We start from the raw sequence: 25,752 nt of genomic DNA on the forward strand, positions 1-25,752 counted from the left end.
AAAAAAAAAAAAGAGAAGACAGTAAAATAACTAAAGGAAAAAAGGAATGAACGGAAGTTAGCAAGTCGCTAATCACAGCACATCCCCATACCTCACCGTTGTCAGGAGTACACTAACGCGCTTCACCGAAGGGTCGATATTTCGTTAGCAAACTCTTCTGCTAAAGCTTTCTCCTTAACCAAAACACTATTTTGTTCTTTTCGAGTGGCTCAGAGGGAAAATGGCGACGAAGCACCTCAAAATGAAACTACACAAACAAAAAAGTGCAGCACACAAAAAAAAAAAAGAAAGAAAGAAAGAAAGAAAGGGGAAAAGGCACACCCGTCCAGATAGAGTGAGAATTATCCTCCGTACTCAACGTTCACCACCCTGTCACTCCTCTTTCTTACACCACATCACCAACAGTACCAACATCCAATATTACAGCTACGGAATTTTACAAATCGCACTTTCTTGTCTAAAGTTTTCTTGACTTTTCTTTTCCTGCCTTTCCTCTTTCTTTGCTTTCTTTTTTTTTTAAAAAAAATCACTCTGCTTGTCTTCCCAAAACCTCCCAGTCTATCACCCCTTCCCCTCTCCACAACCGCAAGAGTCAAAAATACTGCACTTGACAAACGGAGAGCCATAGAATGAGCCAAACGTGAAAAGAAGCAAAGTGCAAAAAAAAAAAAGAAAAGTGACGGAGAGCGAGTAAAAAAGAAGGAAATAAAGAAAACCACAGACAAAGTGAAGGTGGCGGGCCGTCACCAGGAAAAAACTAGAGAGTCCACGGCACAATATTTCTTCCTAAGTGAAGGTCTTTCGGCTGAATACTATTGTGGTCGACATGCGGCGACCGCGGCTGCGGGTCGTAACGGTGGAAACCGCGGCTACTCCGCTGCACACACATCCCGAGAGTTGTGATGGGCGACAGGTGACGGAGATCAAACGCGGCGACTTGCCTGGACCGTCTAATCAACGCAACGGTGCGCCGCTCGTAGTACTCGCTGTTTCCGGTGACGTACCACTGTGACTCATGCAAGGCCCGTGGGACGCCACTCTCCCCACCGTGGGAAGTCTCCTGGAAGTGAACTTGAAACTGGACTGTATTCTGAAACGCCCTTCGCATTTGCTCCACAACTTGCGCCTGCCTGGCACCGACGACAGCGGCAAGTGGTGAAATCATAAACTGTTTGTCTACACCGTACCGACTTGCCCAATGGCCGCCTGCGCCACTCCTCTCGGGAGACAAGGAGTGTCCAATGTCTGCTACAGGAGAGTGAAGGTCAACAGACACTGATGATAAACCCAGTGTAGAGGCGCCATTGCCATTTGTCCCCCACGGTGTATCATACGGTTTGGAGGCGCCCGCCTTCAAGCCACTCGACTTCCTCTGTTCGTTGCGGCGCATGTGCAAACTAACGAGTTCCCGCCGAACATTACGCACCGTCAGGTCCTGAGGGAGATCAGCAAATCCACCTTGTCGCCTAGCACGACGCCGAGAAACGCTTGCGCTGGAGAATCCACACTGTGGGCCCTTCCTCCAAAAGTGGTCCCAGTGGTTTGAACGGCTCTCCGTGCGGGCGGTGTTTGAGAAATAGGGAGCATTACCACCAACTGAAGAGCGAAGACGTGATTCAGACACGTAACCCTCCGATGGATGTGCGGTGTGTAGATCAGAACACATTCTAGAAGATGGACGACCGGTCGATGGCGTTTCGAGATGTGTTCGGCGCCGTTCCTGTCGGCGGCGCTCCCTGCTCGGTAGCCGAATCAAAGGGGTGGAAACACGAGATGTCCCTTGTTCTTTGGCGCACCGCCCTGTCAAAAGCACTGTGCTCTCGCATGGAGTCCGATCGGAAGTCTCGGATTGCGTGCTAAGCAAGCTTCTTTTCACCTTTTCAGCGGTGGTATTGTCCGATTGACTCGCATTGCTTGACGACGCGGGTGCGGCGCTTCCGCACCGCTTTGGGGCCATCACTAATGAACTCTCATTTAACGGAAAAGTCACGAGCCCGGGCTTTTCCTGTTGAGGAGGAGCTTCACCACCTGTCTTTGAACACCCTGGAAGGCGAGCATTCATCTGTTCCTCAACTTCAGCTTGCATCGCAGCCTGCATTTCCTTCTCTTCCCTCAACATCTTTTGGTACTGTTCCATGAACAATCTGCGGTTGTCCACGCCGGTGACGAGATAATACAGCTCCCCCCTCACACGGACTATAGTACCAAGCACTACATCCCGCACCTTTTCAATTGTCTTTCCGAGTAAATTTTCGTCATAAGTCACCTGTGTCATACTCGGAAAGGTCCGTTGAACCAAACCCGAGAGGGCGATCTTCTCCAGTTGTACTTCCGTAAAGCTACCCGCTCCCATCAAAGTAACCCAAGATTTACCGGTAGGACCAACCGCCACCCGCTCTGTGGCATACTCGATTGCTGTCTCACACACCACAATAGCAGCCCAGCTAAGAATCATCTCGCGATATGTGTGGAGAAAAAACGACCGCATGCCAGCCGGCTCAAAAGATGTGTCAATGATGGACTGGAAAAAATCTTCGTAGCTCTCCACTACATCCATAAGGAGATCTAGCACAATAGGTAAACTATTGTGTGTTGCATCGTCGATGTAGATATTACGATTCTGCCGCACGCTGGAGTAAATCGTTTGCATAACGGAATAGAGGGGAAGCAACGAGGGTTCCGGGTGCAAAAAGTCATCCGGAGACAAGAAGGTTGCGAGGTACGCGTCTTGATCCGCCTCAGTCATATTGTTCATGTTCGCCAGGTGACGCCGATAACCCTGTCCCTCCTCACAGTCCACCTCTTTTTCTACCGTCATTCCAACCCCTGACGAATCGGGGACACTGAATGGTGCCACACCGTACCCACCATGTGCAAGGATAAGCAACGGTGCAATAGTTTTGGGGCGGCCACCATTTTTCCCTACCACCTCGTCCCTAAGTATTGCACTGCTTTCTGCGTGCAAGCTACCTTCAAAAAGACGAGCCTCCGCTTCAAGATGGCACGTGGTCTTAGTTAGTTTGGAGGATGTCGCAGTAGTGAGGGCCGTATCGGCAAATGGGTCTTTCGTAGTGTCGGTGGCGTTAAAAGTTGCACCACCATCACCACCACCACCCAACGGTTCCCTACACGGCGGTCGCTGCCACATGGCAATGTCACGCGCTGTGCGAAGAGGAAGACCACAAGCATGAAACGGCGGCCTCTGCAGCATGCGCTCCGTAGAGGAGAGCCAATAACCATGGCGTAACGCAACGCTTTGCAACACCTGCTGGCACGTCGAGGTGTCCCGATGTAGGAAATAACGGTCATCTCGCTGCTCTCCATCATCCGATGATCCTACAGAATTTGCAGTTGAGAGTAGACTACAACTTTTCCCGGACTTCTTCGATGATGATGAAAACCGCAAACGCGTCAGTCTAGGCGATGCCTTGCGGGGCGGAAGGGGCACCTTCTCACTCGACGACATTCTTGAGTCAATTTTGGGGCCCGGTGAGGATCGGTTCTTCACAGCATTGTGAACGCGTCGTCGCAGCACACAATAATCCTCTGGGTCGCCCGTAAAAAGTTCCTCAGGTAGCGACCGCATAAGCACATACGTAACAAATCGGGCCGCCGCCTCCGAGCATTTCTGCAGCCCAGGATGACAAGAAAGAATTCCTGCCAGTTTAATCAAATCCCCATGAGGTGCCGAGTCTATTCGCTTGTCGAGCGTTATATCCCACAACCCGCCGAAAACGGAATGACAGCTGGGGGAAAAACTGGATTGAAGACCCGCCGGGCCGTCGTGAGAATGAGGACCGGGAGAAGACTTTCTACAATGCCCAGGATTACTCAACCGCTTCAAGGTCAGCTTGACAAGCCGTTTCACAGACTCCGTTCGCTGCTCCCGCTCCGCCGCTAGTCGCTTCTCTGATGCCCCGTCCTCTTTCGGTGATGCCCTATCAGGTGAAGAGAACCCGGTGGCCGTAGAATCACCCATGGTGCCTCTGGTTAAAGAGGCTTCGGGATTGGTAAACGCCGCTGAAAAAAATGGAGCGGAAGCATTAACGCCCTCATTCGCCTTTGTTTTCGTCTCTTGTAGAAACGGGAATTTAAATACACCAGATAAAGCATTTGCATTCCCAATGAGACTTCCCATAGTCGTTGTGAGCTGTTCCCTATTCTTTTCCCCCTCATCCTTCATGTTAAAATCATGGACTGTTGAAGAACCCGTTGAAAACGAAGGGGACTCCACCTTCTCAGTGCTAACACGAGGTTGCCTACCGTAGCGCTGCTCGTAGTCAGTCACAAACGTGTGTAGCGCATCATACACACACTTCTCAAGGTTATCACCCACCGCCAGAGAAGCTTTTCCCCATGGATCCCCATCCGTGAGCGTCGTGCTTGTGCCCCCTTCTATACATGGCAAGTTGTTGCTTCCTGTTGTAGAGGTCGTGAATGACGTCCGCAGCACTGATGTTCCCCGTGATGAATCACACAGGGGTGCGGCCCGCCGGGCATCCTCTTCTTGCTTTTGCTGCAGCATCTTCTTCGCCATGTGGTACGCAAAGAGACGTTCACGCCTGCATCTCAATGTCGGCCGTATGTAACGCACAAGCGCACCGGAAGGTGGTCTCCGCCCCCCCACAACCGCGGTAGTGGTATTCGTGTCATTAGGAGCTGGTGAAGATGGAATATTCCGCCTCTCTCTTGGGGAGTGCGACCGGCTACGCTCCATTTCTTGAATTCTTTTCTGCTCCAACCGCTCCGTTTCCTCAGCCATCACCTCTGCCAACATCGCGGCAATCGTCCCAACATCTTCTAGTGCACCTGATACAGGGGTTGGCTCGCCATAACATAAAAAATTTTTACCACATCCCTTCTTTTTCTTGCTCCTCTCTGTTATTCGCATCTCCCGCTCTGCGCTGTGTTCCATACATAGTATCTTTTCATATGACATTGTCCCTCACTCTCTTGGGGCTTTACTTTTCCCGCCGTCTCCCTCTCTGAGACGGCAAAAGCGATGTGAATTTATCAACTAAGTCCTTCCCGAATATATCCAATCAAGCTCATACAAGACGCACGGTTCTGCCACCCGCTGGAGGAGAGAAACTCGCTCCCTTATTTCTTCACCAAATCGCCCCACGCGTGTAAAATCACCACCTTGCCTTGTTTTTATCTCTCGCCTATTTTATATATATATATATATATATATGTAAGGGAGGGCTGACAGAACCCACCTTTATTTATGTATTTTTCTGTATTTTTATTTTATTTTATTTTTTTGGTTTTTGTTCCCTTCTCCTCCTGTGCTTCCTCTTGACTATAAGGGGCCTACTACCGTTACTGTGATGCAACTAAAATGAACTTAAGTAATATGTCTCGTGTATTTGTGTATGCTTTTTGTGTATTTATGTGCGTTTTCCTGAAAGAGGGAAAGCAGTTCCAAGTCCTTAGTTCCAACTATTTTACCCTCTATCACCCCCCTACCCTTGTTAGCGATTGGAAAAATGGATAAAGTACAAAAAGAAAAAAGAAACAAAATAATAATCGTTTATTTCAGTTTGACACTATTCATATGTTTTTTCACCAGCCCTCGCCCACATAGGAAGAGCACTAGCAGTAGCAAAGTATGGTGAAAAGAGGGCCGGGGATATTAAAAGATTGGATGGGAAATAGCAACAGGAGAATTTTAAAAAAAAAAAGAAACAAAAAAACAAAGAAAAAGGGGGAAAAAAACAACAAAATGACCCACAAAATCGCACACTGCGATTAGAGACCTGGATAGGGAAGAGGTAGAGAAGGAACGACAACAAAAAGAGCAGCGAAAAACAAAACAAAACGCAAACAACAGAAAGAGGGGGGATCTTGACAGACAAGCGTGTTTCCTTCACATCCGCGTTGCACTATACAATCATTATGATGATGATGATAATAATAATAATAATAATTGAAATGACAAATTTTAAAAGAATTTAACAGAAAAGAAAAAAAAGAAGAAGAGAGGAGAGAAAGCGGTAAAGCGCCGCCCAGACACACGCGCATGCGTTAGCCAAACACTGAAGTTAATTATATCAACAAGAATAGTCGCGGGATTGACAGAAACGCATGTACGCAAAAAAAAAAAAAAGGAAGCCGCCGTTTTTGTTCCTTTTTCTTTGGTCTTTTTTTTTTGTTGTTGTTTGTTTATTTGTTGGTTTGGTTTGGTTTGGTTGCTTCTCTATCCTTTATTCTTTTCTTTTTTAAAAAAAAAATCCTCTTTCGTATTTATCCCTCTTCTGTTTGGGTTCGCGGGGGGGAAGGGGGTTGGAGACGCCATGTGTTTCTTCATCCTCCACGCACCAAAAATATTTAAAAAAGAAAAAGAAAAATATGTAGATACCAAAAATGAAAACGAAGTACATCCTCGCCAAAATAAAAAAAAAAGTGAAAACAAAAAGATAATAATAATAATAATAACGAATGAATGAATGATGCGCTGCAGCTGCAGAGGGGTAAACAGGGCCGCGTAACGGATGTCCGGTTTGGAAAAAAGAGAAAAGAGGAGATTTGATATTGATTATTTTTGCATTTTGTTTTGATACTACTTCAAATAAAATGGTGGTGGATAGTAAGAATCAGGAAGTAAAACAGAAAAAAGAGAACGGTACGAAAATAAATGAAGAAAGAAAAAAAAAAGTAAAACGAGGGAAAAACGCTCCCGTCAAACATCACCGACGTCATTAATAACAACAGCAACTTCAAATTTAAAATCCTTTAGTTTTCTCACGTTTACTTCCTCCTATTTAATTAATTTGACTTCCTTTAGTTTTCTGTTATTGTTGTTATTATTGTTTTTCCTATCTTCTCTCTCCCTTCTCGTGTTGTGATGACTAAATGGGCCCACCAGTACCAACAACAGCGGGGGGGAAATGAAAAAATCAACAACCATAAATAAAAAGGAGCAACAAACACAAATGCGACGCACAAAGCAACAACAACAACAACAACAGAAAAAAATTAAAGTAAACAAAACACACACACACACACAAGAGGTACGGTTTTAAATTCATTTAATTTACATTCAAGCCTCCCCGGTTGTCCGGGGTCTGATTTCATGTGGTATTTCAGCGCTACTTCCATTCCCCTTTTTTTAAAAAAAAAAGATTTGTTCTCCTTTAACTTTATGCACCCGCCTCCTCTATTTCACGCACAATGTCATACTTGCCAACTTCACATTCCGTTGTGGCACTACCATTGTTTCATTGTTGTTACCTTTTTTTTTCATTTTTTTCCTTTTTTTCGTTTTTGTAAGCCCGGCTTTACTTTCTCCGTCATTCAGATCTAAGTAATAATAATAATAATAAGTTGATTCGGCTCCCGTTTGTTCAATTTGGTTTTTCCCTCATTAATTCGCCCTTTTATCCCCTCCTTTCTTTTTGTTTTATTTTTTTTTTAAAGTCCCTTCTCCTCCGTTCGGCACCCCTTCCACAACAACAAAAAGGAAACACGAAAAAAAAAACTAAAAACAAAAACACGCCCTGCTTCAGAAGTGAAAAAAAAAAAGGTACGGGTCTATGAGTAAATACTCAATCAAATAGTTCATAGAAAACACACACACACACAACAAAACAAATATATAATCGTATACTTATTCGTATTTATATAACAAAAACAACCGACCAAAAAAAAAGAGAGCTACAACGATCCGAAGGACATTCAACTACGGCAAATTGCACTCTTTTTCCGTTTTCGCTCTTCGAGTCATTACGTAACACATGTGGAAGTAAATCAAAAGAAAAAAAAACTAAACTAAACTAAAAATGGCGCAAATCAGGAAATGCGGCAGAGAAAAGGAAGAAGAAAAGAAAATCACTAAAAAGAGTTCATACAACAATGCCATCATTTTCACCCCACCCGCCTGTCACTACAAACACATATTGGCAGAAGCGAAAAGATAATGGGGCGGCAAAAACGAATATGAAAATGAACTTAAGTCCAATGGATGCATCAACACGGAAGCAGGCACAACGTAGAAACTTCAAAACAAGAAAGAAAACGAAAAAGGAAGAAGAGAACTTGTAAATCACTCCGGAACTTTTTTGTCATATCCCTTTTTTCTTTTTGTTTTCGTTTGCCCGCAAGGGGATGATGGGGAATAACATAAAAATAAAAGAAGAAAGTGTTTCCCACATATGTATATGTATATATATATATATATCTACCCGCATCTCAAATGGCTCGGAAGCAACCCACTCACTGAAAGTAAGTACAAGGGATGAAAAGAACCACAAGGTAGATAAAAGAAAACAAACCGGATTTGGACGTATGAGGCACCGGTACCAGCAGCAAGACACAAATATCCGTTATTTTTTTTTTCAAAAAAAAAGGTAAAAGAAAGAAAGGTATATTGGGAAGGAAAAAAAAAAGACGAATTAAGACGAATGAAAATCTGGCGGAGGGGTTTCAGGGGAAACTGCAGGGTTAAACCCATTTTTCATTTCAGAAAAGAAAAGCAACCAGTCAATTGAGTGGGTCACCCTTCAGCTAGAAGAAGAATAGAGAAATCGACTAAAATCGAAAAGTAGGGAAGGAACATAAACACAACGAGATGCCCATCACCTTGCATCTCCGCACATCATAGGGAAGAAAAATGACGAGATCGCAACTAACAACGACAAGAAAACAAAACGCACACAGATACAGGCGAATGAAAATGTATAAAAATGACATGAAAAGTTGCAAAAAAAAATGGGTAGAGCCCAGCAGAAATCAAATCCCCTTCGCCCGCGCCTCTTCCTTCGCCCTTCCTTCGCCTTAAACACCGTATAAATATGCACACAGACACATCCATCCATCCATCTATTCATACATACATACATACATGCACCTATACTATTATATATTATATAATCGTGTGTATTTATCTTCCTCTTCCTCTTTTAGTGGTGGTTTTCGCTAACTTTATCTCATATCCAAATTATTCCTATCACCCTTTTCCCATTCCACAGTCCCTTCACCCCTCCCCCTTGGACCCAATTAGCACATCAGCTTTCCTTCTCTACAAACATGCAACATTCGTGGGCCCTGCAGCAAATACTTGGCCATATCGCCCAGCTAAATTAGATTTTACTACTCTCCATTTATTGGTTTTAGCTCGTTCCTTCTTTCCCTCATTCCTCATCGCGCCTCCTCTTTTGTATCCTTTCCTCTCCCCTCTATTTTATTATTTAGCCTTCGAGGGGATTCATCCATTTCGTTTCCGCCCACCCCTTCCTTCACACTTACTCCATCTATGTCGCATCCTTCCCACTGATGCAAAGAGGTACAGGCGTTTATTCAAATGTTTTACTCACCTCCGAAACATAGCCGAGCAGGTAAACATATTCGTCCTATTGCACGCACAAGCATATATATATATATATATATACATACACATGTACATATGTAGATGACTGCGTTTGGATGCGCACAAAACGTGAATACGGCCCACAGATTGCACGGTCATCTCGCTTTCCATCATGCGACATCCGTACATTGTTGGGGTCCTCAGAACCTCTATAACCTTGTGTTTTTTTTTCGCCTCTTTTTGTTCTTATTACAAGTGGTAGTTCCCTCCTCATCTATATTTGACCTCTTTCTCTCCTGTGCGAGCCTATCCTCAATCCGCCATCCTAACCTGTCCTCTGTGTCTCTTGCTCCAACCGGATACTGGCGGAGCCGAGTCTCCTTATAATGCTACTCACTCAGCCGTAGAGAAATACGACAACGAGGTAAGCAACAGCAACCGACGCCAACAATGCCAAAAGGTAAGCGTTACGACGTAGGCGGTCCACCTGCGAAAAACGAGCGAGCCGCCATAGAAATCTACGGTAGCGACTGCCACGCCGCTGCGTCGTGACTACAGGTGCCGGGGTGACCGTCATCAGGGACCATGGTTGTGCGACAACTGCTGGGGCCTTTCGCTTCCTCTTCGGCGAGGTCGATCTATGTAAATCACGGGTTGTTTCAGTCACAGGTGGAGCCACGCGATCGGCCTTCATTGGACGCTCGGTCTTAGCCGGCCTTTCAGCTTTAACCGGCCGCTCAACCTTTGCTGGGCGCTCGGAACTTGCCTCAAGTCCTTTCCCCTCACTTCTGGTGGTGGCATCATGAGTTTTCAAAGGCTCGGCTTGCCCTTCGTGAGCTCTGCCGTTGCTACCGCCGTTCAAAAGTGGTTTGCCATTGGATAGCCGTAAGGGTTTCTCCGTAGAAGCTGCGCCTCGTGGTCCCTTATGAGACAAATGCTCGTCCTCATGCCTTTCCACGCCGTTGGACTCTTGGCTCTCTGCGCTTCTCTGGCTTTCAAGCACGATTGCGATAGACACTGCCCAGTCTACTATCAGCTTTGAGCGCTTTCGCTCCTCGTCCCTCTTCGTGGCCACTCGCGCATCCAAACATGGCACCAGAATGTCCTTATACAGTTTCACAACAAGCTGCATCTGCTCAAGTTGCGCGGCGCACCACACCTCCGCTTTACGTAATTTATCGCTCACCGTCATTACGCTTTGCTCGGCCACCTCATAGTCTCCCTTCTTGAAACGAAGCAACGTCAGAATGTCCCCGCTCCTAGAGAGTCCGGAGGGAGCGCCAATACCAAATAACTCAGTCCGATGGCTTTGCTCTGGGTTTAGTGCTTTAATTGCAGGGTAGAATAAATTAGGAGTTTCAACCTTCGCCTTTCGCTCCCCTTTTGGTGTCAAGATGCCGCTAAGTGTCTTGCGTATATCCTTTTGTGTGCGTTGCACCTCCAGCGCAGTGGCGCGTAGATCTTGGTCTAGTTTCTGTATCATATCAAAAGCTTCCTTGGCGCATTCGTCAACACTGCCATAATCTTCTTCACACTGTTTCGCGCCGCCCAAAAGACGCGCAGCAAACCGAAGCACTTCCTCAGAGATACTCCCATGAGGCCGCATAGATGCTCCAATGAGTCCCTCCACCAAATGTACAGCGTCCGAATCTTCCTCAGGGGCCCCCGCATCAACCGCCTTTTGGCCATTTCTACCGCCGCGACCCTTCTTCCGCTTGTCGGCTCCGTCAGTTGTCACGCAGTGCTGGAGCGATATACTAGCAAATTGTTCGCCCAAACGCTCCAATTGTTGGGCCAGATTGGCTGTTCTCCGCCTACTCAAACCGATGCTGTCAGCCCACTCCAGTATCATCTGCCTACTGTCAGACAAATCCATCACCTCATTATCATCCTGTGGCGATGCACTAACAGCCGATGTCTCCTCCGCCTGTGGTGGCACTTTGACTGATACATCATCTGGAGTCTCCGCTGCCCATGGCGCCCACGGCGCCTCCGACGCACCGCTCCTCAATGATCCTGATTTACCTCCCCTCCGTGATCCCGAACTTTCTCCCCTCCACGAACATGACAACCCGGGTGTGACATTTTTCCACGAAGAGACCCCCGTCCACGACGATCTCACCACATCCCGTACCTCTGAAGTCTCTGCGGCCCCTGCAGATGCCGTTCTCCCTTTCCGCAGTGCGAAGCTGGGAGTCCACGGAAAACACTGGAATGTCCCGCACAGAGCCGGATTAAATGTGAATGGTCTGCCAGGTCCCCCGCCATTAAAACACATGCCTCGTCCCCAACCAAAACAAGGTTGCGGAGCGGTTTTTCTTCCATGTGGATCCACATCTGCGGGACTAACTCGCATTCTGTCATAGGGATTATGCTGCATCTTAGACCCATTACCCCTTGGAGACGCCTGTCCGGAGGCCTCAGAGTCCTGCCGCCCATGGAATGAAAAGTACTCTTCAGCCGACAGCGCCAACACATCTCCTCCAATGGTGGTATCGTTAAACGGCACCCACATGCAAGAGAGGTCCTCAACATTTACCTCCGCCACTGCCACATCCGACACCCCGTGGACAGCGAAACGCTCCGGGAAAAGGTTCACGAGGGCATCCAGGGCAATACGCCGGGGTCTCAGGCGTGGTGACGCGCCTGAGCGTGGGCGGACGGCACGCACTACCGTGTGCACAAACAACACTACATCGCGCTCCCTTTGGTCATCGCCCTCGGTGGGCACTTCACCATCCTCACCATGATGTGTCAGGCATATGTTCAAGGCAACGGGTACTGGCGGCGGCGGAATCGAGTGGAAGACACGCGGTAATACCTGTTGTGGCCCCTTGGGTTCCTTTCCCGCGCTGACTCCACCCCCACTTTGTTGATTGGTGCTGGCGCTACTCACTGCTTCCTCCTCTTTGACGCTTTCACCAGGGGAGGCAGTGTCTGTCCCCCTTCCTGACGACGGTGCTTCGTCAAAACCACAAAACGACGTGGGATTGCTTGAAATGCAACTGAAGGCGGCATCATGAATGAGTGCACGCAGCTGATGGGCGTACATGCGCTTCGTACTAGCAAACTCCTCGAGCATTTCAGACACAGACCCCCTATCATCATTTTTTCTCTCCTTTGTCCCCTCGGGAGTTGGAGAGAGCACTAAACGGATGGGAATACAAGCTCGAACCTCGTAGTAACTCGGCTCGCTGCCGTTTATCATCCCTGATACGATTTCGCACGGAAACCCACTCGGAAAGAAACTTACTTCCATCCTTGGCCAGGTTGTAAGCCTAACAATGTGTGACGTCACCGCACTCCATGTTTGAACAAGAAAATCCAAGCGATTGGTCCTCAGTACATGCAGCTCCACACCGCTATTACCCTCAGCGTCATCACTGACACATGGCAAAGCAAGCACCCAATCCAGAGTCAGTTGGATGACACGGGGCCCAGCCTCTCCATCACCGGCAGCCGCGCCAGCAGAATCAGCTGAGAGCAGGTGGAGGCCCAACCCATCCTCCCCAACAGCTAAGCTTCCATTATGTTTGGCGCTGTCAACGGGCACGGTTGCCTTTACTGCAGTGAGGAACTCAGAAGGTGTCGTCCACGTAATGACAGGCACGGAGGGTGTGTCAAGTAGGGACACCCTATCCGCAACTGTGGCCTCGTCGCAGCTTGTGCAGGAATGACATGGCAGAACATAGCGCAATGTCAAACTGGAAGGGCTCATCCGTCGGGCTCCCAGTTTCTCCTGCCCGCAGAGGCAACAAATGAAGTTAACTGAACCCTGAAAGGGAACAAAGTGGGTTAAAACTTACCCAGAAAAGGGGAAACGCGAAGACGGCCGATACGCGGTCAACGATGAAAAAGAAAGAGAGCGTGCTTGGTGCCTTTTCTCTGCTTACTACACTAAGGTTGGTTTTCTATGACTGTAAATGGAGACGTGCACGTGAAAGACACAGCGAACCCAACTACACACTTTGATCGATGCACAGCTTTTTCTCTCCCTTTCCAGCCCTCTATTTTCTCCTTGGTTTTCTTCAGCGCCACGGAAGAGAGAGTTCTGCAGTGTGCTTCTCGGTAAGCCAAAAGTACGCCCACTCTGGTGACAGGATATCAATATATATATATATATGTACGCGTATATATGGGTGTTTGTTCACACCCCTTCCTTCTTTCACACTCCTTAGCCTTAGTTAGTATCCTTCCTTCTTCTCTCCCTCGCTCTTCAGCTCTTCGGCTCCTCAGTCTCCTAATTAATGGTGCCTGTCGTTAGTTCCTCCTTCCCACCTTTTTTTATCGAAAACTCTCACACCTCTCTTCCTCTACCACCAACGCCCCCAAACCGCACCTCGTCGTCCAGGAACTGCGGCGGTAGAACCAAAATATGGCGTGGAAGGAAGCCAATATAAAGTGGAAAAGATAGATGCAGAGAAAACGAATGAGAGGCTCTTCTCAAGCTTTCTTAACCCTATCTCCCCTGTGTGCCTTCCTTCCCCCTTTGCACCTCTGTTTTTAATACTGCACTTTGTCCCTTCTTTGTTGAGCAACAATCGCTGTTTACCTCCCCTCTCTTCCTTTTCTTCAGTGCGGATTACTTGTCTCACTGCCTTACTTCCTTCACACCTCGATCTTGATTTCTTTACTTATCTTTCTTTTTCCTTGATTCGTTGCTGTCTTCCGCCTTGTATGGTTTGAATTCCCCGTTCTTCCTTTTCTTCCTACCCCACGCGCTTGACCAAGTCACTATCACTCTTTTCTTTGTGAGTGAATATATATATATATATATCTACTAAAGGCTACCACACCGGAGGAACCAAAGAAATGACGAGAGAAAAAGAAAAAAGCAAACACAGAAATAGTGAAGACTGTCGAGTAACACAAGGAAGCGAATAAGTGCGGACGGAACTAAAATACCGACACTGACAATCGTGGGGGAGAAGTACACATGCGCGTACGTATAAATGTGTGCAGTAGTGCTTCAAAGAGCTGTACGCAATCCACATGAAGAGAGGGAATCGTAGCCAAAATCGAGTATGAAGTATAAATGCAGGTTGGGTCTCATATATATATATATATATATACGCACATGCCTGTCAGTTCTTACCTCATCCCCTCACACCTTCACCCACGCCCGCACGACTGGTAAAAAAAAACGCACCATTTGATGCATGCGGTGGCTTCGAAGTTCTGGAGTTTATTGTTATGACTCCTTAGAGGGCTTCCAGCGCGGTTGCAGTCAACTACTTGTTCATCTGTTCTACTTTATTTTCTGCTCTTAACCCATAGCTGACCCTCCCCCACAGGGGCATACACGCGCCCCCCAAACATACCAACACACACACACACACACACACACAAACCGATGGATTTCAACGAACTGCAGGAAGCGAGCAGGAAGAGGGGAGCTGTGCTCTATTATATCACAAGTGCGTGTACAGATGTAGAAAAAAAAAATGATAACAAATGAGGGAAAGTGAAACCAAAGGATTGTAGAGAGAGAGAGAGGTAAAGAGAATGAGATTGATTGAAGCCACTTACATTGACAACTGTGGGAACGCCACGTTACTTTTTCGTTTCTGGTGTCATTTTGAAACTTAGCTCGTGACTCATCCTCCCTCCAACCCCTCTAACTCGGGGTTGAGGCGAGGAGGCAACAACAACCACAACGCCAATGACGAAACATTATAAATGCCGAGTCGTATTTCTGGCTACCACTTTTTTATTTAAAAAAAAAAGAAACTCTCGTATCCTGCGACTTTCTCACCCCTCTTCGGTCCTCCTTCCACACACCTGCTCAAATATCCCTCTATTACTGGCAAGTTCACGGCCCACCTCTCTATCCGGATCTATTTATTTCTCATGAAAGCGTGCCGCACAAAAATTATGCCCAACAGAGTTCACAGTCGCAAATTCCCTGTCCAACAAAAAAAGTCACAAAGGTAAATGGGTTGGAAGCAAAAAAAAAAAAACGACGGCAAACCATTAACTAATATCGGCACTCACTTAGCCCGCCACCTCCGATTCCAATAAAACTTCCACCCAGAGGGTGGCCACACACACTAACAAAATTCATCAGTGCATGGTGGTCACGGTCGCTGCTTTAGCATTTTGTATTACGATGAAGGCCCTGTGGGCTGCAGCTTGTTCCGCTCCACAATGAACGACATGGCGCGCATCCATAGATCCCTGTCCTCTTCGGTAAGGAATGTAAGCGCCAAGTCACGCTCATTGAACCTCAAAACCGCACACATCTCGTTTGGAACCGCACTTCCGTTGTGGTCTTGAACGACACCCCGCTTGTCTCGCTTGAAGAAACGCGAAAACTGTTCGAGAGTGCCCTCACACAGAGGAGACGCACAAAAAAGTGTGTGTAGACTAAGTGCATTCTTGCAACCCTTAAGTGAAGCGCTAGTAAGGGAGGTGGGGGACGGGCCCCAGATGAGATGTGGGGTTGGTGACGCACCGCCGCGTTTAGCGGGCAACATCTCCACACGGAAGTAACGCAGATGCGGCCGGCCACCCGTCACGTGCTTGCAGATGTTATTGCCGCGGCGCAGCATTGGGACGAGACCATGCAGCGGACATCCCACAGCCCTACCGGACACACCGCCACGCTGCCGATTAACGGCTTCAGGAGTGGTTTCCATGGACGTATTTGCGCAAGCCGCAGCAGACCGACATGACAACGCACGCTGCCTTGAGGCAGCGGATCGGGAAGCGCTACGTCCTGCACGTAACCCGGCGGCACTAAGATCTCGCTGGCCAAGGGCGCGTGAGTGGGCTCTGAGGCGCTGCCGTGACAGCGCACAGGGTTGTTGCGATTGGGGCAGAGGACCCCCAAACTGGCTTGAATTTACGGGAACTGCCCGCCATGCTCTCGCCCCCTCCAAGCCCCTCTCCCCGGAACGATGGTGAGGTGATACATCGCATGCGTCACCTCCGTGTACATCCCTTCTGTCTACACTGTGACGAGGGGTTCCCTTCGTTAGGATCGGGAAGTCTTCCGGCTCCACAACACAGGCAACAACAGGGTCCTCATCCTTGAAACCCGCACGACCAATACCAACAGAGTCTCTATAGTCACGAACGGTACGGTACATGTCCACATAGAAGCACTGCACGAGGCCAAGCACATCCTCCGGCGTCATCGTTTCGAGCCCCTTTCGCGATTCTTGTGCATCCAACGCGTAATGGTTCTTCAGATAGTAAATGATCGTGTGGAGGTTTTCCGCGTGTACATCGGAGGGAAAAGTTGTCGGGTTTGAGCGGTTTTTCCCACCTTCCCTGCGGCCGAGGCTACTGCTGCTGACGTTAGCGGCATTATCAGCGGCCATGCGATCACTGAGCCTGGCGGTAGGTGACAAGCTACTGTTCACCGGAAAGCTAGAGAAGCCGTTGCCGCTGACACCGGTCGCGAGACCATCCCTCCTGCCACCCGTGGAGTTACTGCTCACCGCAACACGTTCCGGCCTACTTCCTTGTCGGCTCATATCGGCGCTACCTCGTCGCGAGACTGGCTTGGAGAGCGCGCGATCACAACCGTTACCGCCGTCAGGTCCCGAGTTTTTGAAACATTCATCGATGGAGGAGTGGTTGTGAACCGCCACAATGAGGCCCTCCTCACCGCCACGCCTCTCCCGCAGTCGCCCTACCTCGCCACGACCCTTCGTGCCGTACAAAGCTGTAAGAGAATCGTCGCGCCTCATCAGTGTCTCGTCTGCATCTTGCCGCCTGCCGGAAGGATCCAGCGACGTCACATCCTGGTAGCATTGCTTCGAGGATGTGCGAAGGAAGGGCTGTGACATTGAAGCCTGCTTAGGATCAGCTTTCGACCCACGTCGTGATGCTGCCGTCTTCCGTACGCCACCATCAAGCGACGTATTTCCAGGTTGCGAAGGTTGATTGATCATGTGTTTTTTGTCATATCTCAGGGGCTCTGCCTCCACAAACTCCCCGTTAGTTGCAAGCGATGGCACTCTAGTGGTTGCGCCGGACGCATAATTGGGCCCCTGGTTGTGACTAAAGGTATCTGGACCGACATGCATGCCACTCACCGCACTGCCCCTTCTGCTGCACCCACCCGGTCGTTCACCAATCGACCTGCGCTCACCAACACTTTGGTGAGGCCTACTGCTGGCACGCATAGGTGCCACCTGGTGGTCTATCGAATGGTCGTACGCCGGCGTCACAGATCCTGTCATGTCCTGGTAATGATGTTGCTGTTGGGGGTAAATCTCCTGCTCTAACGGAAAACAACGGGAAGCCGAATTTCTTCGACTCATTTTATAAGGGTATCAAAGGGACTTACTACCCCGCCACCTTTCGTCACTGCTCGTTTCTAACACCTGTCAGTCGTTGTCGCTTGACGCTCCCCTCGACTTGTCGACTTTCTCTACTTCCCCTCCCCTTTCGTCCCTCTTCTTTATTATATATATATATATATATGTTGCTAATTCACAAACGCTGCCTGCAGCCGTGACTCCTTTGATACCAAATAGAATAGTAAACCACGGAAGTCACTCGCACAGAACCACTCGTAACACTCGGAACCGCCACACTCGGGATGTACGGCCACAGCAACCGCCACCTCTCAACGCACACGCACACCTCTTCCTTACCACAGGACACACGTTGCACCTTCCCCCCTCGCTTCAAGTGCTTCGTGTATGGCCGCGTATGAGTGAACCTAAGGTGTATTTGTTTTCACTCTTGTGGACGTACTTCGTAACTGCCCCCACGTCTGTATATCAACCTGTATATCTATAAATATATGTTATGTACACCTTTGCAAAGTGACTAGGAACCTAATGCGTCACAAGAGACAAGGGGTCCCGCTACTTACGAGTACGGCCCACTTTCCCTGCCCTGAAACTGATGGGAACCTCCTCTTGTTGAAATGAAAGAGTGATATATATATATATATATATATATATTGCACAAAATAAAATATAATTTAAAGGGACCAAATAAGCGAAACACTAGCAACAGAAGTGGGGAAGAAACGCCCCACTTCAACAGTTCCCACCCTTTCTAACTCAGTACTAACGGCAGCGCTACAAGCGGATGTTCCTTTCGCCGCTACCATGAGTGCGGGTGGTTTTTAGCAAGCACACACACAAAAAAAAAAGAAAACAAAGGCGAGGCAATAAGAGGAGAATGGGGGAGAATCGTACCGTCAGTGAGCCTGGCTAAAGGTGCAACAGCTGAATCAGGGAAAAGGGATTTCTAAACAAGAAGGAGATAGTGTGAACAAATTAAGAAGTTTATAGAGGAAAAGAAAGCAGAACGGATGCACAATAGAACACAATTAACGCGCTACACAAAAAGAATATAATGAAAAGCAGGTGCCTCCCCGTTACGCTATTAAATTTCGTTTTTTCACCCCCTCCCCCTCACCACCTAACACAACTCACGAGAGAAGATGGTACCTCTCAAGCTGTAAAAAAGGGGGGATGAAACACTTGAGAGCAAAGCCACTCACCTCTCCCACCTTACCTTCCACACACCCCCATAACTACCAGCGGCCCTTCCACAGAGATGTGACCTCTACAGACATGCATTCCTCCTCCTCCTTCCTCCCTCTGCCCACCACGCAAAAATATCACCAGCAAAAGAGGAAGCAACCAGTGCAAAAGACGCCATGACCGCACCTACCAACCACAACAAGGGGAAATATCAGGTCATGTCATTGCCCACGCTACACAGATATATCCATGCCTTGTACAACCAATTGCAGCGGCACTGGCGCCGTATGCATGTAAAGGCAATGACTGAGGGTACATTAATCGAGCAGAGTTAGTACAGAAAGAAAATGAAGAGGATTTTTTTGCAAACCTGGCAGAGTGATACGTAGAACAATATCGAAGGTGAGCCTCCACAGGAAGAAGGGACTACTAGACTACAACGGCGGGCACAGTAGTAGAAATTATAACAACAAAACCGGTGTTCAGGAGCGAACTGCAACGTCCCTGGGTTCTTTTGGCTTGCCACAACATGTGCTGGCTAATCGACTGCAAAGGACAAAAAATTATAATGGTAAAAGAAGGTATGCACTAACAGAGAAAAGAAGCGGAGACAAGGCGACGAAGAACAGAACAGGCACAGACCTCATGTACAAAAATAGAAAGAGAATCGCTGAGTAGAATTGAATGGTTGACTGTTGTTACCATCCATAGAAGATAGAGAAAGGGACGCCGTAAGGCCGATAGTGTTTAATACGCGTAACCGCCACAAGGAGTGTAATAATCCTAACCGTACTTGTCCCCCACTATCATCTTCCCACTTGTGGTCCCATCACAGACACCACACTCAACCAACACAAGGCGATGAAAGGAACTGTAAGGGAAAGGGAACGCATTATTCCTCTCACCCGCTTGTACTCAACTAGCTGATGCGCTTGCAATTCCCACTTCCTCCTCATCTTATACTCGCTTCACAGCTGCATAACTCCCTTTGAATTGGGCCTCAGCACAGGACCCATCACACACAAGCAGACACATGCATACACCACTTTGCTGTTTCCGCCAACTCTCCAAGCTGGTAGCCGGGTTTTGTGGGTTGGACATCAACTGAACCGATATATTCTCGGCGGACCACCAACGTAAGGAAACTGGGTGTTGACACAGTAGCTGCACAAAGAGAAATAAAGTAACAGACGTATAAATATCAGTCGTATGCACTTCCTGTCATAAACTTCTCAAATGCAAACAGCAACGCGCACGACAAAGATGGATCTGCTCCATACCTTTCAACTTAACTCAACTCTCACAGTCAAATAAGCTAACTCCATTGGAAACCGTGTGCAGACACAAACACAAACAACTAAAGGGGCACACCAACTACACATTAACTGGCAACCGGCATCGTCACTACATCCGCAGTAAGCGCTGAAAAGCAGGCAGCATGGTCCAAAGATTTCAGGCAGCCGGTAAAAACCACATATAGAGTGACGATATATAAACCATGCGCACCATCGTGAACGCAGCCCCACGATAAAATCCGGCGATCCCCTCCGTCGAAAGTATGTGATGGAAGCAGTGCCGTGCCGAAGCATAGCGAAGCCCGTCCATCGTAACCGCGATCATCATACGGCGCCTCATCGTGTCGAGGGGATGCAAACCTAACGTCGATACTGCCGAGACACCGACACCTGCGCCCACTTGCACCACAGTCGCCGTGTAACCCCCGGGCTCGGATGGTAGTCGCGAGAGAACCTGCTGCGTCAAGCCCGTGTACATGACGCCGTATATTATACTTCCGGTTACATAGAGGCCAAAACCCGCGTAAAGGAGATGTGGAGCCTCACTAAACACAGATTGGGCAAAGAAGGCCAAACTGTGACGATAATCATAAAGATCACACGGACTACGCCTCAAATCCACCGCAAGGCGGAAACGTGCAAACTCCAGCGGGTATGACACCGCAGAAACAGCCAACGCGCCGCATAGAATTGATGCATATGTGGCGGCCGAATGCCCGAATGGGAAACCCCGTGGGAAGTTGTTGTATACCCACATCTGCATCGGGCCCCCAAGAAGCATGTGCGCAGCGGTAACGGGAAGCAACGACCCTACTTGAACAAGATTACCACGCCAGAAACTACGAATCCCCTCGATAGAATGAATGCAACGGAAGCAGTGCCATGAACTGCGGAAAGTACGATCAAGAACACCCGTGCGCTGCAGTTCCTTCTGGCACTGCATAACAAACTTAATACGATCAAGTGGAGCGACTATAGTACATAAGCAACACTTCTGAACACACGCCACCTGGAGGGACTGCACCGATATGTTGTCAGAGGGATCGTTACTAAAGTCGTTGGGTGCCTCAGACTCCATCTCATTATCCAGAGGAAGTGGATCCCCCAATGCACGTTTCGCCTGCCGCTGGAGCCCGGGCTCCTCACCATCGCCACCAACCATGGAGGACTAAGAGGCCTTCGACTAAACCAGTGGAAGACGAATGAAAAGTGAAGTAGTGACAGAGCCTCAAAGGGAAGACATTGAACTAAAAAGCAACGACGAAGTCGAGGCGAGAACCCATTTCTTCCGGTCGCGCTAGGAAACGGCTTCCCTTTCTTCACCCTCTCCAGAAACATCAGGGGAATATCGTGGGGATCTACACTGCCAATTGAATACATGCACATCACCCCCTGCTGTTCTACCACTCACAACCTGACGCTCGACGAAACACGAGATCCCACTCTGGAGACAGAAAATGGGGATGAAAATGAGTGGGAGATGAAGGAATCCGAGGTTCCACCATTTGTTCCGTTGCTCCGTCTCCGCGAGCGCGTGTCTGTGCACCTCACACACTCTGTCCCTCTGCTCATAGCCCCGCATTCGTCTCGCCGACAAGCTTCACCATGTGATGTTGCAGCGCCCCTCCACTTTCAACACCAGTAAGCTCCAACCACTTCCACTATTCACACCTTTTGTACCAAGCACTACCAAATGGAAGATGCGGCGCCAGCAGGTGCGAAGAAGATGATATGAAGAGCAGACAAAACAAAATAACGTACGGACAAGGCAGTGGAGTAGTTTGGAGAGCCCGAGGGGGGGAGACTGCAGGGCGAGTGTCAATGCACATCATCACATAGGGAAACAGCGAGGGGAAATTAAGACAGCACCAACTACAATCTCCACGGAGGGGAAGGAAGCTTTCACCCGAGTAACGGGTACTCGAAAAAACCAAACAAAGCACAAGTGCACAACACCTTTTCCTCACCAGTATATGCGACCCCCACTCATTTGTTCCCGTCAATACGTGTGAAAAGGCCCCTGCAGCAAACCAATATGACACCTTAAGATAATAGCAAAAGCTGAAAAACGCCGATATGAAGGTAACTGTAAAATAATTTGAAGGGGCGAACAAAGGGCAACCCGGCAGCAAGAACGGAAGAACAGAAAAACATAACAGTAAACGAGACCCACAGCAGCGTACACCAAACACAAAGAATGTGCTTCATTAAGGGACTTTCGGCGCACCACAGTCCGTCGTGAAGGAACAAAAAAGCAAAAGAAAAGACCGCATAAGGCATGGAGATCAAGGGTAAGCGAAAAGTTTTTGGCGTGGCCACGCACAAAACCCATCACCGGCCATTTTCCCCTCCCCCCTCGCCGTACCTGTCCTTCTCTAATCATTTTTCAGCGTTTTTTTTCGCCTGCCGTTTTTTGTATATCATGACGCCCATCAAAACTGCCATAGCTACCACCAGAATGCCGAAAAGGGACAAAAAGCATTTATCACCGGCCAACTGCCTGAAAAACCATCGTACATCCCGCCCTGCTCTATCCAACTGTCCCTGCAGCTCCTCCAAACCCTCATCGACCTGATACATCTGCTCGGTCTGCCGCTGCAGAGCCTGAAGGGTTTCCTGCCCCGTTTCTTCCGTCATAATCATCACCTTCTCCGTCCGCTGCAGGGAGACAAGCATGTCCTTCTGAACGTTCACTGCAGCCTCAAGTACCTGCTGCGAGTCCTGAAATCCCGACCCATCCGCCCCACCAGGGCCTAAGAGCTCCTCCTCCCGCCTTTCGGCATGTGTCTTCTCTAGTGCTACTTTGGTATGCTTGGCGTAGACATGCTTCTTTATTTCAGCGTCAAGCACACGAATCTTCTCCTCAGCAGCCCTGCAAACCTTCTCGTAGTGTGACCGCACAGCGGCATCCTCCGTCCGCCGTAGCTCGTCATTTAGCATTTCCACTTTGCTGCGTGCCTCCCGCATGACAGGTTTCGCCGATAACTCTGCCTGTTTCTTGTCTAGGGTTGTTGAAGCATTGAAGATGGAGTCAGAAGCGTTCACAAGCTTCTCCAGGGCTTCCTCCACCTCACCCACTAGCTCCTCAACTTTGGACGTCATCTGCTTCCTTACCTCTTACCTCAACTATTCTTAATAGTCTCCTGGCGCCTCACACACAAACCCCGTACACGAGTTAAGTGCCTGTAGTTGGCACACTGCGCCTCCGGTACGGGAAAACGGCGAAGGCTAAGCGCACTCTCCACCCCCACCAAACCTCAAATCACTTCTTCCCCAGCAAGCCCCTTGTTTCGCTATTGTCTTCTGATTATTGATATCTGTTTTCGCCACCCTCTGTGCTTCTCCTCAATTAGAAGACGACGAAACGTGTCAGTCTACGTTTTTAGAAAATGGAGAGGATCAGTCAAATTTTATTTTATTTTTTTTGAGTGCTCTACACGCCCTTCAAGTCCTACGCGCCCGCCAAGCTTTTGCAGAGGGCCAACCCGACTGAGGAGAACTACTCACTATACTGAATTCAATGTCCGAAGGTGTGCCAACGTGAAAGAAATAAAGGGGGAGAACGATATTTCAAATGCGTGTGAAGTTGATCGGAAGGAAGGTAAGAGAAACACTAAACGACCAAAATGCAGTTACCGAAGAACGGACTTCGCTCAGCCGTGCACGGCTGATAGAATCACAAAATTTTTAACGAAAAATAGAAAAAAAATGAGTAGGATTGTAAGTCCCAACTGAAGGCAGATTACTAAGCGGCTTTAGCGGCGGCATCATTTCCAGCAGTGCGAGCACGCTTCTTGCGCAGTTCAGCGCGAGACCGGAGCGACAGCTGCAGACCTCCCCATTGGCGACGGATAACGTCACTGCGAGCAAGGAAGCGGGCATTCACAGAGCGAGTAAGGTTCTTCAGCGCAGCCTGGTCCTCCGCGTTGACGTCGGTAAAGGCAACACACGTGGCGGTTTTGCGACCAATCGCATCACCCAGGCGTGCCTTGTCCTTCACGATGGCGTACGGAATCTTGTTGGCGCGGCACAGAGTCGGCATCCATAACACCAACTCAATAGGATCCACGTTGTTGGCGATGAGCACAAGGCGCGCCGTCTTCTTTTCAATTGTGCGCGTCACCTCCTGCAGACCACTCACAACGCAGAGAGGGGCTTTCGTTGACACGGTCCCCTTGGGGTTCTTCTTCTTTTCCTCTGCAACTTTTGTCAAACGATCCCTACGCGCCTTTCGGGTTTCCGGGGCGTACTTCTTAACCAACTTCAGCAGCTCGTTGCGACTGGAGCGGTCAAGCACCTTTGTGAATTGGTTCAGCGCCGGGGGTACCTTCAAGCGTCGCTGTAGCACGCGCTTCTTACGCTGCATCGTCACGAACGTGGGCCACCGCATGAATCGTGAAAGGTCACGAGCATAAGGGACATCACGCCCGATACCAAAATCCTTCGGGCGCGCCACGAAGGGTGATGGTGCTGCAGCAGAAGCCTTTGCCTTTTTCTGGGTAACCTCAGGTTTCTTGTACGGGACCCCAGCCTTTTTGGTGGGCTTTACAGCCTTCTTCACCTCCTTGCCGGCCATTTTCTTCACTCACAATCCACTATGTTAATTCAATGAAAGGAGAGGCGAAATGGATATTTTTGTCAATGGTCAAGCGAGTGGCACCGCACACTACCTCCTCAGCCAAATTTACACTGCAACAGAAAGTGGCAGCATCGGATAGATCAGCCCAGCATCACATGTTCAAAGGAAAAAAATAGAAAGTAGCACGTACACACACACAACGTAGTAAATGCCAGAATACAGGACAGATGAAAAGCGGCGGGGCACCAACTACTAAGCGGCTTTAGCGGCGGCATCATTTCCAGCAGTGCGAGCACGCTTCTTGCGCAGTTCAGCGCGAGACCGGAGCGACAGCTGCAGACCTCCCCATTGGCGACGGATAACGTCACTGCGAGCAAGGAAGCGGGCATTCACAGAGCGAGTAAGGTTCTTCAGCGCAGCCTGGTCCTCCGCGTTGACGTCGGTAAAGGCAACACACGTGGCGGTTTTGCGACCAATCGCATCACCCAGGCGTGCCTTGTCCTTCACGATGGCGTACGGAATCTTGTTGGCGCGGCACAGAGTCGGCATCCATAACACCAACTCAATAGGATCCACGTTGTTGGCGATGAGCACAAGGCGCGCCGTCTTCTTTTCAATTGTGCGCGTCACCTCCTGCAGACCACTCACAACGCAGAGAGGGGCTTTCGTTGACACGGTCCCCTTGGGGTTCTTCTTCTTTTCCTCTGCAACTTTTGTCAAACGATCCCTACGCGCCTTTCGGGTTTCCGGGGCGTACTTCTTAACCAACTTCAGCAGCTCGTTGCGACTGGAGCGGTCAAGCACCTTTGTGAATTGGTTCAGCGCCGGGGGTACCTTCAAGCGTCGCTGTAGCACGCGCTTCTTACGCTGCATCGTCACGAACGTGGGCCACCGCATGAATCGTGAAAGGTCACGAGCATAAGGGACATCACGCCCGATACCAAAATCCTTCGGGCGCGCCACGAAGGGTGATGGTGCTGCAGCAGAAGCCTTTGCCTTTTTCTGGGTAACCTCAGGTTTCTTGTACGGGACCCCAGCCTTTTTGGTGGGCTTTACAGCCTTCTTCACCTCCTTGCCGGCCATTGTGGAGTACTATCGTTTCCCGAAAAAGGAGTA

General features: G+C 48.8%; 7 protein-coding genes across 7 annotated transcripts, besides 22 other annotated features; all 7 read right to left on the reverse strand.

The window, feature by feature from the left end:
* Positions 1-25,752: part of a sequence feature (sequence corresponds to BAC RPCI93-29O4) that runs on past both edges of the window.
* Positions 276-307: a microsatellite.
* Positions 464-518: a sequence feature (T-rich).
* Positions 643-715: a sequence feature (A-rich).
* Positions 758-4,939, reverse strand: Tb927.8.1280 (hypothetical protein, conserved; the record flags this gene model as incomplete). The annotated part of the gene is made up of 1 exon (XM_841871.1): positions 758-4,939. The coding sequence occupies one exon, from the start codon at positions 4,937-4,939 to the stop codon at positions 758-760; it is 4,182 nt and encodes a 1,393-aa protein (XP_846964.1).
* Positions 5,172-5,197: a microsatellite.
* Positions 5,241-5,265: a sequence feature (AT_rich).
* Positions 5,674-5,726: a sequence feature (A-rich).
* Positions 5,899-5,930: a microsatellite.
* Positions 6,121-6,172: a sequence feature (T-rich).
* Positions 6,173-6,193: a microsatellite.
* Positions 6,194-6,223: a sequence feature (T-rich).
* Positions 6,391-6,438: a sequence feature (A-rich).
* Positions 6,951-6,970: a microsatellite.
* Positions 7,449-7,495: a microsatellite.
* Positions 8,152-8,179: a microsatellite.
* Positions 8,805-8,847: a microsatellite.
* Positions 9,368-9,408: a microsatellite.
* Positions 9,705-13,025, reverse strand: Tb927.8.1290 (hypothetical protein, conserved; the record flags this gene model as incomplete). Its single annotated transcript, XM_841872.1, has 1 exon — positions 9,705-13,025. One exon carries the CDS (start codon positions 13,023-13,025, stop codon positions 9,705-9,707), a length of 3,321 nt encoding a protein of 1,106 aa, XP_846965.1.
* Positions 14,359-14,379: a microsatellite.
* Positions 14,631-14,655: a microsatellite.
* On the reverse strand, positions 15,412-17,580 carry Tb927.8.1300 (hypothetical protein, conserved; the record flags this gene model as incomplete). The annotated part of the gene is made up of 1 exon (XM_841873.1): positions 15,412-17,580. One exon carries the CDS (start codon positions 17,578-17,580, stop codon positions 15,412-15,414), a length of 2,169 nt encoding a protein of 722 aa, XP_846966.1.
* Positions 17,720-17,743: a sequence feature (AT_rich).
* Positions 18,206-18,231: a microsatellite.
* On the reverse strand, positions 20,215-21,219 carry Tb927.8.1310 (mitochondrial carrier protein, putative; the record flags this gene model as incomplete). Its single annotated transcript, XM_841874.1, has 1 exon — positions 20,215-21,219. The coding sequence occupies one exon, from the start codon at positions 21,217-21,219 to the stop codon at positions 20,215-20,217; it is 1,005 nt and encodes a 334-aa protein (XP_846967.1).
* On the reverse strand, positions 22,437-23,159 carry Tb927.8.1320 (hypothetical protein, conserved; the record flags this gene model as incomplete). Its single annotated transcript, XM_841875.1, has 1 exon — positions 22,437-23,159. One exon carries the CDS (start codon positions 23,157-23,159, stop codon positions 22,437-22,439), a length of 723 nt encoding a protein of 240 aa, XP_846968.1.
* Positions 23,463-23,483: a sequence feature (AT_rich).
* Positions 23,803-24,633, reverse strand: Tb927.8.1330 (60S ribosomal protein L7a, putative; the record flags this gene model as incomplete). Its single annotated transcript, XM_841876.1, has 1 exon — positions 23,803-24,633. The coding sequence occupies one exon, from the start codon at positions 24,631-24,633 to the stop codon at positions 23,803-23,805; it is 831 nt and encodes a 276-aa protein (XP_846969.1).
* Tb927.8.1340 (60S ribosomal protein L7a, putative) lies at positions 24,889-25,719 on the reverse strand (the record flags this gene model as incomplete). The annotated part of the gene is made up of 1 exon (XM_841877.1): positions 24,889-25,719. One exon carries the CDS (start codon positions 25,717-25,719, stop codon positions 24,889-24,891), a length of 831 nt encoding a protein of 276 aa, XP_846970.1.

This window comes from Trypanosoma brucei, chromosome 8, assembly GCF_000002445.2.
Source record: "Trypanosoma brucei brucei TREU927 chromosome 8, complete sequence".
Taxonomy (NCBI): Eukaryota; Euglenozoa; class Kinetoplastea; order Trypanosomatida; family Trypanosomatidae; genus Trypanosoma; species Trypanosoma brucei.